We start from the raw sequence: 14,692 nt of genomic DNA, 5'->3' as shown, positions 1-14,692 counted from the left end.
TTTGAACCTTTACTATACTCTGGGATTCTTGAAACATTATTGTAGACCTTGCGACGCAGAGTGTGTGCCGTAATTTGAAGAAATATACGCGTGTACGCGAGTACACACATACACACGCATGCACGCACACACGCACATACACATGCGGTGACATTCTTGTTTCGTGGAAGTAAAGACCTTGCCGACGGAGACACGGCCAAGAAAACGTGGCCTCGTTTCAATACTCGGAGAAGTAGTACCTCTCCGCGCTCGCGATGAATGGCCAAGTGGCCTAGTTGTCACCGTCCAAATGAATTATGGAAATTGATGCTTTGTTTATTCGTTGCCACTGCTTTTATCACGCACTAGGTAAGATAGGCCATGTTCCCACCGCAGTAGTTCGGTGCCGCCCTCACTTAGTTAATTTATAGCTCCATTCATAGCGGTGCGCGGCCCCTTGAGTGTCGATAAAGTGCCTACGCTGTTTGCTGCGGGCTAATTGGTTTCAAATGCTTCTCAGAACAAGCTGGTTCCTTGAATCAAACTTTTTGAGTATTCAGCTATCATTAAATCGACTTGACTGGCAAGAGCATTGCTCACGCCGGTTTTTTCCCTTCTCGGGAAGGCTAGCGAGGCAGGTTGTTTGTACTTTTGTTATTTTGTGCAAATAAATATTGCTGGGCAAATATTATACGCCAGGAGTCACAACCATGCCTGTATCACCTACGGAGTTAGAGAAGGGAGATAACGACGTTGAGCCCGGGCTGGACATCGGTCACCTTGGAATCGCTTTGAGAGTTTTGTGTCGCTGGCCAAACACCCTGTGCCTCTAGCAAATAAATCCGTCTCCCAACAGTTTGATGGAGATGCTGGCTATTTGGCCAGCGACGCAAAAATGTCAAAGCGGTTCTAAGGTGACTGATGTCCAGCAGGGGCTCAACCTCGTTCTCTTACTTCTCTAATTCCGCAGCTGATGCAGGCATGGTTGTAACTTCTGGCGTGTGATATTTGCGTAACAATATTATCGCAATCGCCAGCATTACTACCCGTGCACGAAGTCTAACATGCATTTGACACCCTACCTAGTACACCTAGTCGCAATATGCGTCGTGGTGGTAGCACTGCTACGTGGACGCTCAATATGCCACTTTTCCGCTCGGTTAAGGCCTTGTAAGTATCCCCTCTAGTCCAGCATTGCTAGTCCAGCAGTGTCCCTGTCACTTCTTTGTTAACGCGTAATCCTGTGTTTTCAGTGTTCAGCTGGTTTCTTCTAACCTTAATACGCACCAATTATCCCAGCAACAAACTCTCGTGTATTTCCCCCGTCTCCGCCTCTTCCGTAACATCACGACCAACGTCAAGCTCGTGAAGCGTAATGCGAAACTATAGACGGAAATCGCGCTTCAGACGCACGCCCCCACGGACACACACGCGCGCATCGCGCGCGCACTCTTCGCGCCATGAGGCAAGCAAGGAAGTACTAAACGACGCGCCGAGGCAAATTACTCCAGACGCGCGCCGCATTCTTGCCTCTGACAGCAACAGCGTCCGACAACCCCGCGCCATCGAAGCGCGAGCGGCCTGTGCGACCTCTCGCTTCCGCCGCCGTCCGACGGGGCTTCCAGCGCGCCTGCGGCTGCTGGCAGCACTTCCCACGGAGGCAGGAGCCTCGTCAGCTGACCCTAACGAGCAGGACCCGACGAAATGTACGCACGAAAGCTCCTTCGCCTATCCCGCCGCCGCCGCCGCCGCCGCGACCACGTTATCCTGCGCGCGCCATCTGCGGCGGGAGCGGCTAGCGCCAAATGACCGAGACACCACGGCCGCCGCTGCGCTGCTCGCACTCACGCACTCGGCGCTGCTCCGTTTCCCTCTTGCATTCCCCCCATGTTACTCAGCGGCGGCCAGCTGAAAGCGAAACAAGAAGCAACAGATTGCGCGCTGCCCAGCGTCCGTGAGCCCCGCTGGCCGGGCAAGGAACGGCCCGCATAACAAGGAAGATAGTTGTTGCCTTTGCGCCGGCCGGAGCAGGGAACGGCGTACGTGACGTATCGATATACATCTCGCGAGGGAAGGGGACTAGCTGAGAGGAACGGGGAGTGAGTGTGTGCGGGTTCGTTGGCGTGAGACCAGTGGGCTAGCGGAAGCTCTTAACGCTACCTCTACAACTCGTTGCTGGCATTTTTGGAGCTGCCGTCAATTTGTCGAACCATTTTCTCTCACCTTTGTATACGGACGCTGGCACGTGCTCTTAATGTTCTCGCGTCAGGAGAGAAATCCAACCTGACTTGTGACAATGAATAATAGAAAGAAGTGATGTGCGCGCAGAAGGTGGTTTTAAAAGGCCCTTGGTCTGATTCTGTGACTCGGAGCACACCATACAGCATATGGGCTACCATTCCCTTCCAAATGCCCTACTACCACCACCACCTCCACCACCAGCACCACCATCATCATCCTGTCTACTCCCATTGCAGGACAAAGGCCTCTCCCATAGATCTCCAATTATCCCGGTGCTGTGCTAACTTCGACCAATTTATCCCTGCAAACTTCTTGAGCAGATCTCCCTGTCTAACTTTCTGCCGCCCCCTGCTACGTTTGCCGTCTTGCCAGTACTCATATAATCGTATCATCCTACATCACTTCCATATCTTAACTGCGGCGACCAAGACAGCCTGCTCTATTTTACTGCGAACGTCTTTGTGGTTGTGGCTCCGTCAGTTTTTCGTTCCTCACAACAAACCTGGGGCAACGGAAACGCCTTGCAGCAAAGCTAACTTTACCGCTAATGTTCACATAAACAAAACGCCTGTAACCTTCGTTTTAAGGTTTTATAAACGCTTTCCCCCAAATAATTATACAATTTTTGTCGCTAAGACATACCTACCATCGGTTTGTGTTTCATTTATTTACCACGAACAAATAGTTCATAGGGAAGTTGAACACGTTACAGAATTCCCGTCAGCCGTCAATACACTGGCATATACGGGGGGAGTATGTTTACGGAAACCGACTGTAACTTTTCCTTTATGGAAACTTTTTCAACAGACGTTTTTGTGATGATCGGCCGCTATGATGACCCTATTAAGTGCGAATGCACTTCTTAAGCGAGCCTGAAGCGTCCGCCGCCGTCCGCATAGCACATCGGCTGTCTATGCATGAGATTCTACAGAAGGAAAGGCACATCATCTCTTCATCTGCAAGGATAAAACTCTACCCCTTTAAGTTTCATTAAGTGGTAACCCATCTCTAGGCACTTCGATTGCAAAATGAAGAAAAATAAATACGTGCGCCTTCTCTAACAATACAGCTTCGCTGGTCATCGGCCTGTGCACAGTAGAATGGTTGCCAACTTTTTTCTTCGCCGCGAATACTCTCCTGGCATAATTCGAGTGTTCTACGCATTTAAACTTACCATATTGCTTTAGACAATCACTGCAAAGATAAAGCGTTTACTTTTCGTACCTTTTTATTTCGTTAATAATTACTTCGGTTTTTCTTTCCGGACGTTTGTTATGCGCCAGTGTCGTCAATTTTTAAAGGGATTGTTCCTCTTCCCCATGCATCTTCAATTTATGCGTCTCTGCGACCGTCCAAGTTCTTTGCTATCTCTGGTGTTTCTTCTTTTTTGTTTAGCTATACTATATCTAAATTTTCTTATCTTCTTACTACAATATCAGCTGACTGCCAGGCTCTGCCACTGAAGTATGTCGTGGCTTTGTTTGGCCAGACATTTTTCTATGCTTTAATAACAAAATAAACAATCCTATTATTATTATCACTATTTGAAATTGCAGTCAGGCACGAACGCCTGGCGGCCAAGGTCTCCACTCTCTCCCAACCGACCACGAGCAAGACAGCTGCGCTCCGACAGGAGCGGGCCAATCGAGTCAAGGAATCCATCGCGAAGGGGCGAGGACACGTGCAATCGGCAAACGACAATGGCTCAGAATCTGAACAAGAGTAAAAACAGGGCTCCTCGAGTACAGGAGAGCACACTCATTTACCAATGGAACTGCCGGGGTATCAAGCAAAAAGACGCCGAACTGTTTACACACATCGCAGGGCTCGATCAGAAGCCGGACGTGGTGGCGCTGCAGGAGACGCACGGACGACCCCGACTGCCGGGATACGTTACATACACGGACCCGACGGAGAAGGGCACGGCGATCCTGGTACGCAACAACATCACGGCCACGCAGCACATAACGCCACAGCACGGCTGCGAGCACACGCTGATCGAAATTCACACACGGACAATTGGCAACGGGAAGAATCTATTCGTCATGAGCGCGTACTGCAGACCGTCGCAGCGCCAGTACGACTTTGACAAAACGGTGGGGCAGGCGAAGAGGTTGGCGGGGAACAGGCCGCTCCTGATCCTTGGCGACTTCAACGCTCCCCACACGCTATGGGGATACAAATACGAATCCAAACGAGGGAAAGCTCTGGTCAGAACAATGGAAATGGCAGAATTCGAGTTACTGAACGAGTGCGGGGTGTCCACGAGAAGAGGGAACAGCGTCAACCGTGACACGACGCCCGATCTCACGTGGCTGAAGGGTAACCTGAACGCGACGTGGCGGGACGAAGGCACGGACCTTGGATCCGACCACACCATAATCGGCATAGAAATCAAGGGACCACGGTTTAGGGCTACGCTCGGCAGAGCCCGAATCACGGACTGGGACAAGCTCCGCAAGTACACAGACGAGGAACCCCTCGACGAGGAAAACGAAGGGGAGCACAAAGAAGATAAGCAGACGTACGCGGAATGGGCGCACGATCAGAAGATGGCACTCGCCAAATTTACACAAGAGGTCACAACGACGGTGCAGACGCCCTTCGTCGACGCGAGGCTGGCCCACATGTGGGAGGCTCGGCATTCGCTCACGAGGCGGTGGAAGCGCCAGCGGAGAAACAAGAAGCTAGCTCGGCGTATTGCAGTCCTCAACAGAGAGATTGCAGAGTACGCCACCAAGCTTAGCAGAGAGAACTGGTTGAGTATGTGCGACGGACTGCAGGGCAAGCTGTCTACGCACAAGACCTGGGGCCTCCTGAGGCACCTGATCGACCCGCTGGGCAGCAAGACGGCAACGCATCGCAACCTCACTAAGGTTTTGAATACCTACGACGGAGACGGCCGCAAGCTCGTCGCAGACCTGACGGCGCGTTACCTCAAGACCGACAGGGGTAAGTTCCAGATCCCCGAGACGTACGACGGCCCGGCGAACGACAAACTCGACGAGCCGTTCACGCTGGCGGAACTCTGGAATGCCATCGATGATAGCAACAGACGCAGTGCTCCTGGCGGAGACACGATCACCTACACGTTGCTCGGCAATATGAGCGACGGGGCGGCCAAGAGGCTCCTGGGCCACATCAACAGGACCTGGGAGACCTCCCTGCTGCCCATGGAATGGAAAGAGGCGCAAGTGCGGTTCATCCCCAAGCCGGGCAAAGCCCTCACAATCGAGAACATGCGACCCATCTCCCTCACGTCGTGCGTAGGGAAGGTAATGGAGCGCATGGTGCTCCGTAGACTCCAAAACTACCTAGAAGAGACCAACCAAATGCCCGAAACGATGTACGGCTTCCGGCAGCACCTCGGCACGCATGACGTCCTGGTGCAACTGCAGGAGCTCGTGATGAAGAAAGCCACTCGGAGCTCGCCGCGCGGGATACTGGCCCTCGACTTAAAGGGGGCATTTGACAACGTGTCCCACGCGAGCGTTCTCGGTAACCTCAAGAAGACGGGATGTGGCCAACGCATGTTCGGCTACGTTAAGGATTTCCTAAGCAAGCGCATGGCGGTCCTACAGATTGCAGGAGAGAAGTCGGACCCGATAGAACTGGGAGACTGCGGCACCCCACAAGGTTCCGTCCTGTCGCCCCTGCTATTCAACCTGGCCCTCCTCCCGCTGCCAAGTCTACTCAAACAGATCGACGGCGTGGACCACGCGTTCTACGCCGACGACATTACGGTGTGGACGAGTCGCGCGGGATCCGAAGCCTGGACGGAGGAGGTCCTGCAGAGGGCGGCAACGACGGTCCACGAATACGCCAAGACCTGCGGGTTGTGCTGCGCACCCCAGAAGTCGGAGCTCCTCATCGTGCAGCCCAGAAGACGCAAGAACGATGCCGAGCCGAATGTGGTCGTTACCATCGACGGCGTAGACGTCAAGCCCACGCAGCAGCTGCGCATCCTCGGTCTCTTGCTACAACGAAACGGCAAGGCGACAGCGGCCATTGCTAAGATCAAGATGGCCTCCGAACAGGTCACCGGAATGATCCGACGCGTTGCGAACCGGAACAGAGGACTTAAAGAAGACGACGCCTTCCGCCTGGTCAGAGCATTCATCGTGTCTCGCATCACCTACTCGGCCCCGTACCTCCAGCTAACGAAGGCGAACAGGAACACGCTAGACACGATCATAAGGAAAGCCACCAAGACGGCTATGGGCCTGCCCCAGTACTCGTCTACGCAGAGGCTGCTGGACATGGGGGCACATAATACGGTAGACGAGCTCATAGAGGCTCATCGTTCCAACCAGAGAGTGCGACTGAGCCAGACTGAGCACGGCCGAGCAGTCCTTCGGAAGATTGGTTGGCCCATCGAACCACAGATACCCAAGCACCCTCTACCTCCGCCGTGGAGGGAAGCGCTCAAGACTAAGCCCCTGCCGCGCAATATGCAGGCCGGCAGGAACGACGAGAGGCGTGCCGCGCGGGCACAGGCACTGGCCCGACAGCTGGAAGCAGACCCCCGGGTCCTCTACGTGGACGCCTCACTTCCCCAGCACAGCAGCAAAGCAGTGGCCGCCGTCACGACCATCGACAAGCTGGTGACCAGCGCGTCGCTACGGACGACAGATGCCAGCCAAGCAGAAGAGATGGCCATCGCTCTCGCCCTCACGCACGGAGACGTGCATACGATCGTCACTGATTCCAAGACGGCTTACGGCAACTACCGCAAGGGGATCGTCTCCCACGCGGCCATGGCAATTCTCGCAAAGCGCAGCCCACCGGGACGAGACGTAGAGCTCGTGTGGGTTCCGGCACACTCGACAGTGGAAGGCAACGCCCTCGCCGACCACTACGCCCGCGAACTAGCAGACCGGGCCGAGGACGAGTCGGAGCTACCGCACCCAGTCACGAGCTACCGCGAGATTACCACGCTGTACAGGAGCGTCAGGTGCAGGCTTCCCGTGCCGCACCAGCAACTCGACCGCAAGCAACAAACAATAGTGCGCCGCGCACAAGCGGTGTCACTGGCGCACCCAGCTTTATTGAACAAGATGTTCCCGGCAGAACACGACCCCATCTGCCCGTTCTGCAAAAAGACGGAAGGCACCCTGCCGCACATACTGGCGGAGTGTACTGAGCTCAAGAATCCTCTACCTTCCCTCCCCCTTCCCCTTCCCCCCCTACCCGAGCGATGGGAGATCTTGATGTCCAGCCCCGACCTGTCGACGCAGCAAGAGCTCGCGTCCAGGGGCCAGGAGCTATTGGACTCATATGGGACTCGTGACTAGGGTTCCACCCCGTCTGACGCCTGCGAGCGTCACCTGAAATGGGCTCAGCGAAAGTTGTTTCTCTCTCTCTCTCTCTCCTCGGTCTCCTTATGTCCGAATGCCCTGAAATTAAGGTGCCTTGAAATTTTATCTACTGAGGCCTGTGTCGGCAAAGTATTTACGCGCACGAAACTATTAGTAAACTAAACCCACTAAATTCAACTCCTTTATTACAGAATTTTGGGAGTGTAGGGCTACAGAAAAATCCATCTTTACGCTGATCCCAAAATCTCTACGTCCCAACTTGTACTGGCAGTACTCCTTGTACTGTCAGTACTGGAGTACTTGCAAAAGCAATAGGCCTAAACTACCCTCTTGGTGTTCTGTGCTAAAAGCCGTCCCGGGGTGAAGTCGCTGCTGTAGAGGATGTATTCTTTTGCTATGAAAGTCGGTGATGCCACTTCCGTGCTTACATTCTGGTTGTCGATGCAGATGGCTTTTCCGCCCCCTTTACCCCACTGCCCCTAGTAAAATAGGCCGGACGTATACCCGTCTGACGGCGCAGGTATTGTCGGACCAAAAGGTGGCATTATCGCGAAAGGCCTACGGTGCGCCGTTGGGGATCGAATAAACAGCTCAAAATAAAATGCAATACTTTCCCAAACACACGCGTTTGCTGTCGTAAGTGTCTGTCAGGATTTTTTAATTCATGTATGATAACTGGTAAGCCCGGAATCTGAAGGGACACGCAAGCTGGCTGCGCTTTTTAGCGAAATGTCAGTCTCATTACAGCGCGCCGTTATTTTGGTACTGCGCATACTACACAATTATTAAACCTTGACTTGAAAATGAAAGAAAGTTCTATCAGGCGTCGCTGTGCTCTCAGAATATTTCAGTGGCTAACTGATAGGGAACGGGAGGGCCGCTAACACGAATACGAAGGACGCAAACACGGGAGCACATAAGGAATAAGGGGGTATTGACAGATAAATGAAGGGAGCTGGGGACGCCCATTAAGTAAATGGTAAATACCGTAAAGGGACCCGCCGCGATGGCTCAGCGGATAAGGCGTTGTACTGCTGAGCACGAGGTTGCGAGTTCGATTCCCAGTCCCGGCGGCCGCTTTTCTGATGGAGGCGAAAAGAAAAAAAACGCCCGTGTGTACCAGATTTCGGCGCACGTTAGATCCCAAGGTGGTCGAAAGTAATCCGGAACCCTTCACTACGGCGGGCCTCATCGCCAGCGTTGCGTCGGCGCGTTAAACCCTACAATCAATCAATCAATCAATCAATCAATCAATCAATCAATCAATCAATCAATCAATCAATCAATCAATCAATCAATCAATCAATCAATCAATGAAATAGAGCAAAAGGCACCTATGGAATAGCCCCACACAGCGATGCGAGCTTAATTCAGACGTAAAATAAAGCAACTAAGGTCATCTCAAAGGACAAAACGAAGGAGCCTTTCTGTGCAAAAAGTAACCATGGAGACATATTCGAGCGGCGTTATAAATATTAGAGTAAAGCACTTAAATTTTTGCCTAAACTAGAAAGTATATCAGCTTGATGCTAAAGCGGTGAAGCTCACGTTATTAGAAGGTTTTGCTTTCGCCTCTTCCTTTTTCGATAAAATTAGGGCACAGTTGTTATAGAAGCGAAGTCAAAAATATTTTAAACCTTTGTATTGGCACTTTAAAAATACAACCTTAAATTTCTAGAAATATTAAAGTTGTATTTAAAATACATACAACCATAAAGTAAATACAACTTTAAAATTGTTTTAAAAATACAACTTTGTTTAATTTGAAAGATGTAAGGCTCAGTACCTCACTCAGCTCCATTCTAGCCACAAAAGATGTATTTTACCAGGGGACCCGAACCAGGGATCCTCTCTACCCGGCTGGTGCCCTAACAACAGCACCTGTTGTTCTCAACAAAGATTTTTTTCATTTATTCAACCAAAAAAACGCAAGTATTAAAAAAAGTTCAAATTTGGCGCTACAGGGACGTGTTATGGGCAGGGGTGACATATAGAACAGCACTAAAGCAATTTTCAGTGTATTTACTGCCCATTAGCGTTCAAGTGATCCAATCAAACGGAACTAAAAGCCTCACTAGAGACACCCAGGGAAGTGTAATAGGGATGGTTTAGGTGGGCGTCCGCCAATCACACCAACACGATTCTGTGACGTCATAGAAATGTTGCCGGAAAGTGGCTAGGGGGTCGCCACTGCTCCAGATGTTTTTTTTTATTATCTCTATTACTGGTACTAAGTTTGCAATAAAATTGGTATCATTATTATCGAGACAAAACCGACTTTCTAATCAACTAAGTTTTTACTGTGTCTTAATGTCCCCATTAAAAATGCGTTAGCAATTGGTCCCTCTTCCTCCCGGACTTGGGACTCGGCCAGATGTGCACTCCTTGTACAGAGTTGCCTGTCCACAGCACGGTGTTTCTTGCACGCAGCTCGGACCCCGTGCTACCCGTGCTTTGCGTTCTAACCGTATCCGTGTTCACGTTCGTTGGATTTGGCAGGAGCATTGGTTTCCCGACGCTCCTGTTGTTGTCCACCAGAGTGGAAATTTTGTTTCTGACCTTCCCCTTCCATCCCATTTCGCCGACATGTCCTAGCTGCACAACCCATTTAAAGTGACCCTGCAACACTTTCGATAAGCGCTTTCACTCTTTCCTTCGCGTCTGGAAGCACTGCGAAAGCTATAGTTATCGCCAGCACGGAGCCGCACTGCGTCATTTGCTTGTCGCACCAGATACGCCTTCCCTTTTTGCTTTGTTTTTGCGCCTTTTTAAAAGTTGCTATCGAAAGGCGTTCATTGCTGCAACTAGAGGAAAACCGGCCAACAGATGGTACATGGCCTTATTGACGTAATTAGAGCAATCGAAGAACGTCAAGACCGGAAAAGAGCGAAAATCTTTTGAGAGAGTTTGCAAGTGATCTGATGGCCATAGAGCAGTAAATTTTGGCTGAGGTATTTTGCGACCCTCTAATCTAAGTACTAGGTGTGTTGGGTTACTACGTTCTGCAAGCAATTAGGATTTCAAAAACTAGTTGAAAAACAGTGTTGCAGGGTCCCTTTAACAAGGGGCAAATTTTGATGCGATTGACGGTATTTGCGGAGACGGTGTGCGACAGGCATACAGAGAGCTGGAAGCTGTAACGGGTCCATCGGCAGAGACAGGTGACGAGTCACGCTTTGACTTGACATTTGTCTCCGCAGCAACAGCGAGCGCGGAGTTCAGGCAGCGCTGCAAAAGACAAGCGCTATCTCTTTCCGTGTTCTGCCACTCCGCAGGCACATCGATGGCGAAAATGTCAGCCCGCATACCCCATGTATTGTACACGCAATAAAAAGACTCGTAGTAACCTAGTAACCGTTATAAAACATTAAGGTAACCATTAGAAAAAAAACATACTTTCGGTAACCATTAGAAAAACGTAAATCGTGGAACATCGAAGTAGTCTCCACTTCCGCGCGCCGCAGGATTCCTAAAATTCCGCAGCGCTAAAACGAAACAAAAATTTTTGACACAATGGAAGCGACGACAGTGCTCTGCTTGTGGTTCGCGCCGTGGTATACGCACCACCTGGAATGCAAACGGGAGCTTCGACCGAACAATTGAAGGACGGCGCAGCCCTTCTTTCTTCACCAAATCGCCCCTGCGCTCGGTCGGAAGCGCTAAGGAGCGCGGCGAAAGCAACGCCAGCGCTCGGCGATCAACGACCTTGGCCAAGAGAGCGGCGGACGTCGCCACGACGGCGGCGGTGGCCAGCGTCGTCCGCCGTCCATCGCAATCAGCTGTGCAGCGACACGCCCAAGGCAGCGGCGGCCTTAACGGTTCCTACACGCTCGCTCGCCACGATCCCTGGCCGAGATCGTTTGGCTGCTGCCGGACGGCGGCTTTAGGGTCAAGCGGGCCTTTTCCTCCTTCCGACACACTCTCCCTCTCGTCGGGGCACCTCCTACCTCACTGACCTCCTCGAATTGGCCGCTGGTGGGACGGAAGGTGTTTCCCCGAGGTATAAAAGGCCGGACGGAAGCCGGAGGAAAGCACTTGTCTTCTCGGTCTCGAGTCGCACTTCACCCCCCTAAAGCCACCATGAACGCCTTCGTAAGTATCCGCTCCCACAGTGTGGCGGTGCTGCCCAGGATAGACGGACTCGGGATGAAGTGCGTCCGGTGCAGTGCTCGGGGGTGGGCGCCTTGGGATACACCTGGTGCAGGACTAAGGGTTACTTGTAGATTGGTGTAGTTACTACTTCTACGAAACACATTTGGATTGTCTGAGGCAACTCGGAATAGCGGAACTCCTATCCCGTAATGAATGCAGGGACCGCGATTTCCAGTAGCTGATTCGAGTACTGTACAAGTGGAATTTGCCTAGATGTGCATTTCAAAATGAAGCCGTGCCTCACCCGCTAGAGGCCGTCCACTCGACCGCGAGGCAGGAAGCCAAAGAACGCTGCTAAGGATCAGGCTAGTACATTGAGTCCGTTTCAACGACGACAGCTTCTTGAGTCGAAGCTGTTGTTGGTTCATCTAGAGCTTAGCGCAAACAGGGTCTAGGATTGCCTCTGATCTGCTCTTCGAAAATTGCTTGCCTGTGCTCAACTTTTGCGGCAAGTAATATAATTTGGCACGTTCCCCCCGGAACAGCGTCTTCATTCCACCCTCAGGCTTGCAAACGACGCAGTTTCAGGCGTTAACGAAGAACACTTTTTTTCACTCCGCCAGGTCATCACCCTTCTGGGTCTCATCGCCGCTGCCAACGCCGGTGGCCTCGGCCTCGGCTATGGCGCCGGTTACGGCGTCGGCCTCGGCTATGGTGGCTTCGGCCACGGTGGTTTCGGCTATGGTGGTGGCCTCGGCTACGGCGTTGCCGCCGCTCCCGTCGCTGTCGCTGCCGCTCCCGTCGCTGTGGCCGCCCCCGTGGCCGTCGCTGCTCCCGTGGCCGTCGCCCGCCCCGTGGCTGTGGCTTCTCCCGCCTTCGCTGTCGGCCGCACCGGCCCCGTCGTCGCCTCTTCCTACGGCTCCCACGTCAACCACGGCGTGAGCTACTCTGCCCGTGCCGTCGCCGCCCCCGCCGTCGCCGTCCACGCCGCTCCCGCTGTCGCCGTCGCCGCCGCTCCCGCCGTTGCTGTCGGCGGATACGGTGTTGGTCTCGGCTATGGAGCCGGCTACGGTCTCGGCTACGGAGCCGGCTACGGTCTCGGCTACGGTGGCTACGGACACGGAGGCTATGGCTTCGGCGGCTACGGTCTTGGCTTCAAGAAGTACTAAGCGGTACGTTGTGGGCTAACGAAAGGGGGTCGAAAGAAATACGTAAGAATTTATTCGAATGCAGTTAACCACATTACTGAGCTCATGCTCGTGCTCGGCCCATGACATAGCTTAAGCTATGTCATGGGCCGCACACACCAAAATCCCCACGTGTTTGAGATTTCTGTGTACGATCAAGGAGCTCAGAGGTCCCAAATCAATCTCCGGCCAACCACTTCGATTGGGCTCACAGCCCTGAGGTAGCTTGAAAGCGGGAAACCCCAATTCGAACTTCAAACAGACTGTGTTTGAAACAAAAGTCACGTATGCCTTATTTCTAATGTTTGTTATTTTAAACAACTCAGCTATTGGCAACTTCGTTTATAACTTATAATGTATAGCGATTTGGGCTTTAAAGGTGATATCAATGCCACTGTTGGTTTTCAACCAAATGATCCGACTTCTTTGTCGTGTCCGTCTCTTGCAAGAAGTGATCGTCTGCACGTTAAACGAACATAACTCGAAGAATTATTCGCCGGGATTTTAGCGCAGTTGGGGAATGATCGTCATGAGCCTTAATTGTGCGAAAAATTGTTCCATAACTTGTTCCTTTCTCCTGTTTTGTTCGCAGGTTCCCCGGAACTTAGGAAACAAATAGTGAATGGAAGTTCCCGTCAGAAGAACGACCGTTGGGACAACGAGTGCGCGAGTACCCAGCCTGCGTTGGGCTCAGCAGAGGGACTGGAGTTATTGGTTGCTGTCGTTAATAAAATGTTTAAGTTATTGAAAATGAAACGCTCTTCGCTTCTGCACTTTTACGGGGCCAAGGGGGAAAGGGAAAGGAAGCACAGCTCGAGAAGGGGGGCGTTTGCGCTGCTGGTCTATGTTATCGGGAAGAGGGCTTTTGGGAGATGGAAATTGGAGCCGCTTCACGCCCGCAAATCTTGTCGTCTTACGAAGGCTTTTTTTTTAGTTCATGGTTATTCTCTAGCCAGCTACTTTTTTCTTTTTTTCTTTTAAAATCATCCTTTGTAGTGATATCGTATACTCCACGCTTTGCATGTAACAAAGCCCGGGTAATAAAAGAATGCCAAACTGAACTTGTGGCTCGTGTTTGCTGTTCGATCGAGAATACGCAAGAAGCCTGCTGGTTTGGTTTATTGAAGCACAGACAAACCGTGAAACAGCCTTGAGAGTAAGCCATGTTTTTCGCAAGAAACTTGGGACCATGATAATTTTGCTTGAAGGCGGTAGGCGGTTTAGTTCGTTATTTCCGCAAAATCTAAGAGTGGTTGATGTTGATTTAACAAAGTTACTACCAAGAAAGAGTGCTCATCGAGATAGAAGCACACAGCAGACTTCAGCGAACTATCGACTCTCCCGTTACTTTATTACTTAGTCCACGTCCTTTTCTCGCCTGTAACCTTGTTGTCGGTTAAGAATATTTCGCCTGTCTGCTTCAAGGCTATTCACGCTGGCCGTGCTCTTTCCATCTTTCAACAATTTAAAGGGTGAATAACAGAGCCAAGGACGTAGGACAATGACACATACGGACCCACACTGTTTCCACAAGTTTCAACTAAGCCTTTCCAACCCACTTTCACGTTATAACTAACCATCCACACCTGAAACGCAATGTCAATGTCCTGGTCTAAAGAGTACATGCGCATTGTTTAATGGGCCCATTGTATACTTGTTCCAGTGCTCTACTGTGAGTTTTAATTCATGGTACTTCAATTATCTAGGAGCAACATGGGAAATTAAAACTGTGGTGCCATTTTGTCGATTGTGGGATACCACACCAAGCCCATGGTGTTCTCTGGACACAGTTGTAGCATAGGTTACCAGAGCACAGTGTGTGACTATCTTTATTGGCAATGCCAGCGCGGACTGGTGTTCGCCGACATTTGCAAA

At 51.6% G+C, this 14,692-nt stretch overlaps 1 protein-coding gene across 1 annotated transcript; it reads left to right on the top strand.

Annotated features, from left to right (window-relative positions):
* Window positions 1-11,559: 11,559 nt before the first annotated feature.
* LOC144139171 (uncharacterized) lies at window positions 11,560-13,878 on the top strand. The gene is made up of 3 exons (XM_077671606.1): window positions 11,560-11,630; window positions 12,254-12,802; window positions 13,410-13,878. The coding sequence occupies exons 1-2, from the start codon at window positions 11,619-11,621 to the stop codon at window positions 12,797-12,799; spliced, it is 558 nt and encodes a 185-aa protein (XP_077527732.1). The 5' UTR covers window positions 11,560-11,618; the 3' UTR covers window positions 12,800-12,802; window positions 13,410-13,878.
* The last annotated feature ends 814 nt before the right edge of the window (window positions 13,879-14,692 follow it).

This window comes from Haemaphysalis longicornis, unplaced genomic scaffold, assembly GCF_048455015.1.
Source record: "Haemaphysalis longicornis isolate Haplotype H1 unplaced genomic scaffold, Haemaphysalis longicornis Haplotype H1 scaffold_5, whole genome shotgun sequence".
Lineage (NCBI taxonomy): Eukaryota > Metazoa > Arthropoda > Arachnida > Ixodida > Ixodidae > Haemaphysalis > Haemaphysalis longicornis.
The sequence above is the reverse complement of the archived record's forward strand: the minus strand, read 5'-3'. Positions and strand labels throughout refer to the sequence as shown.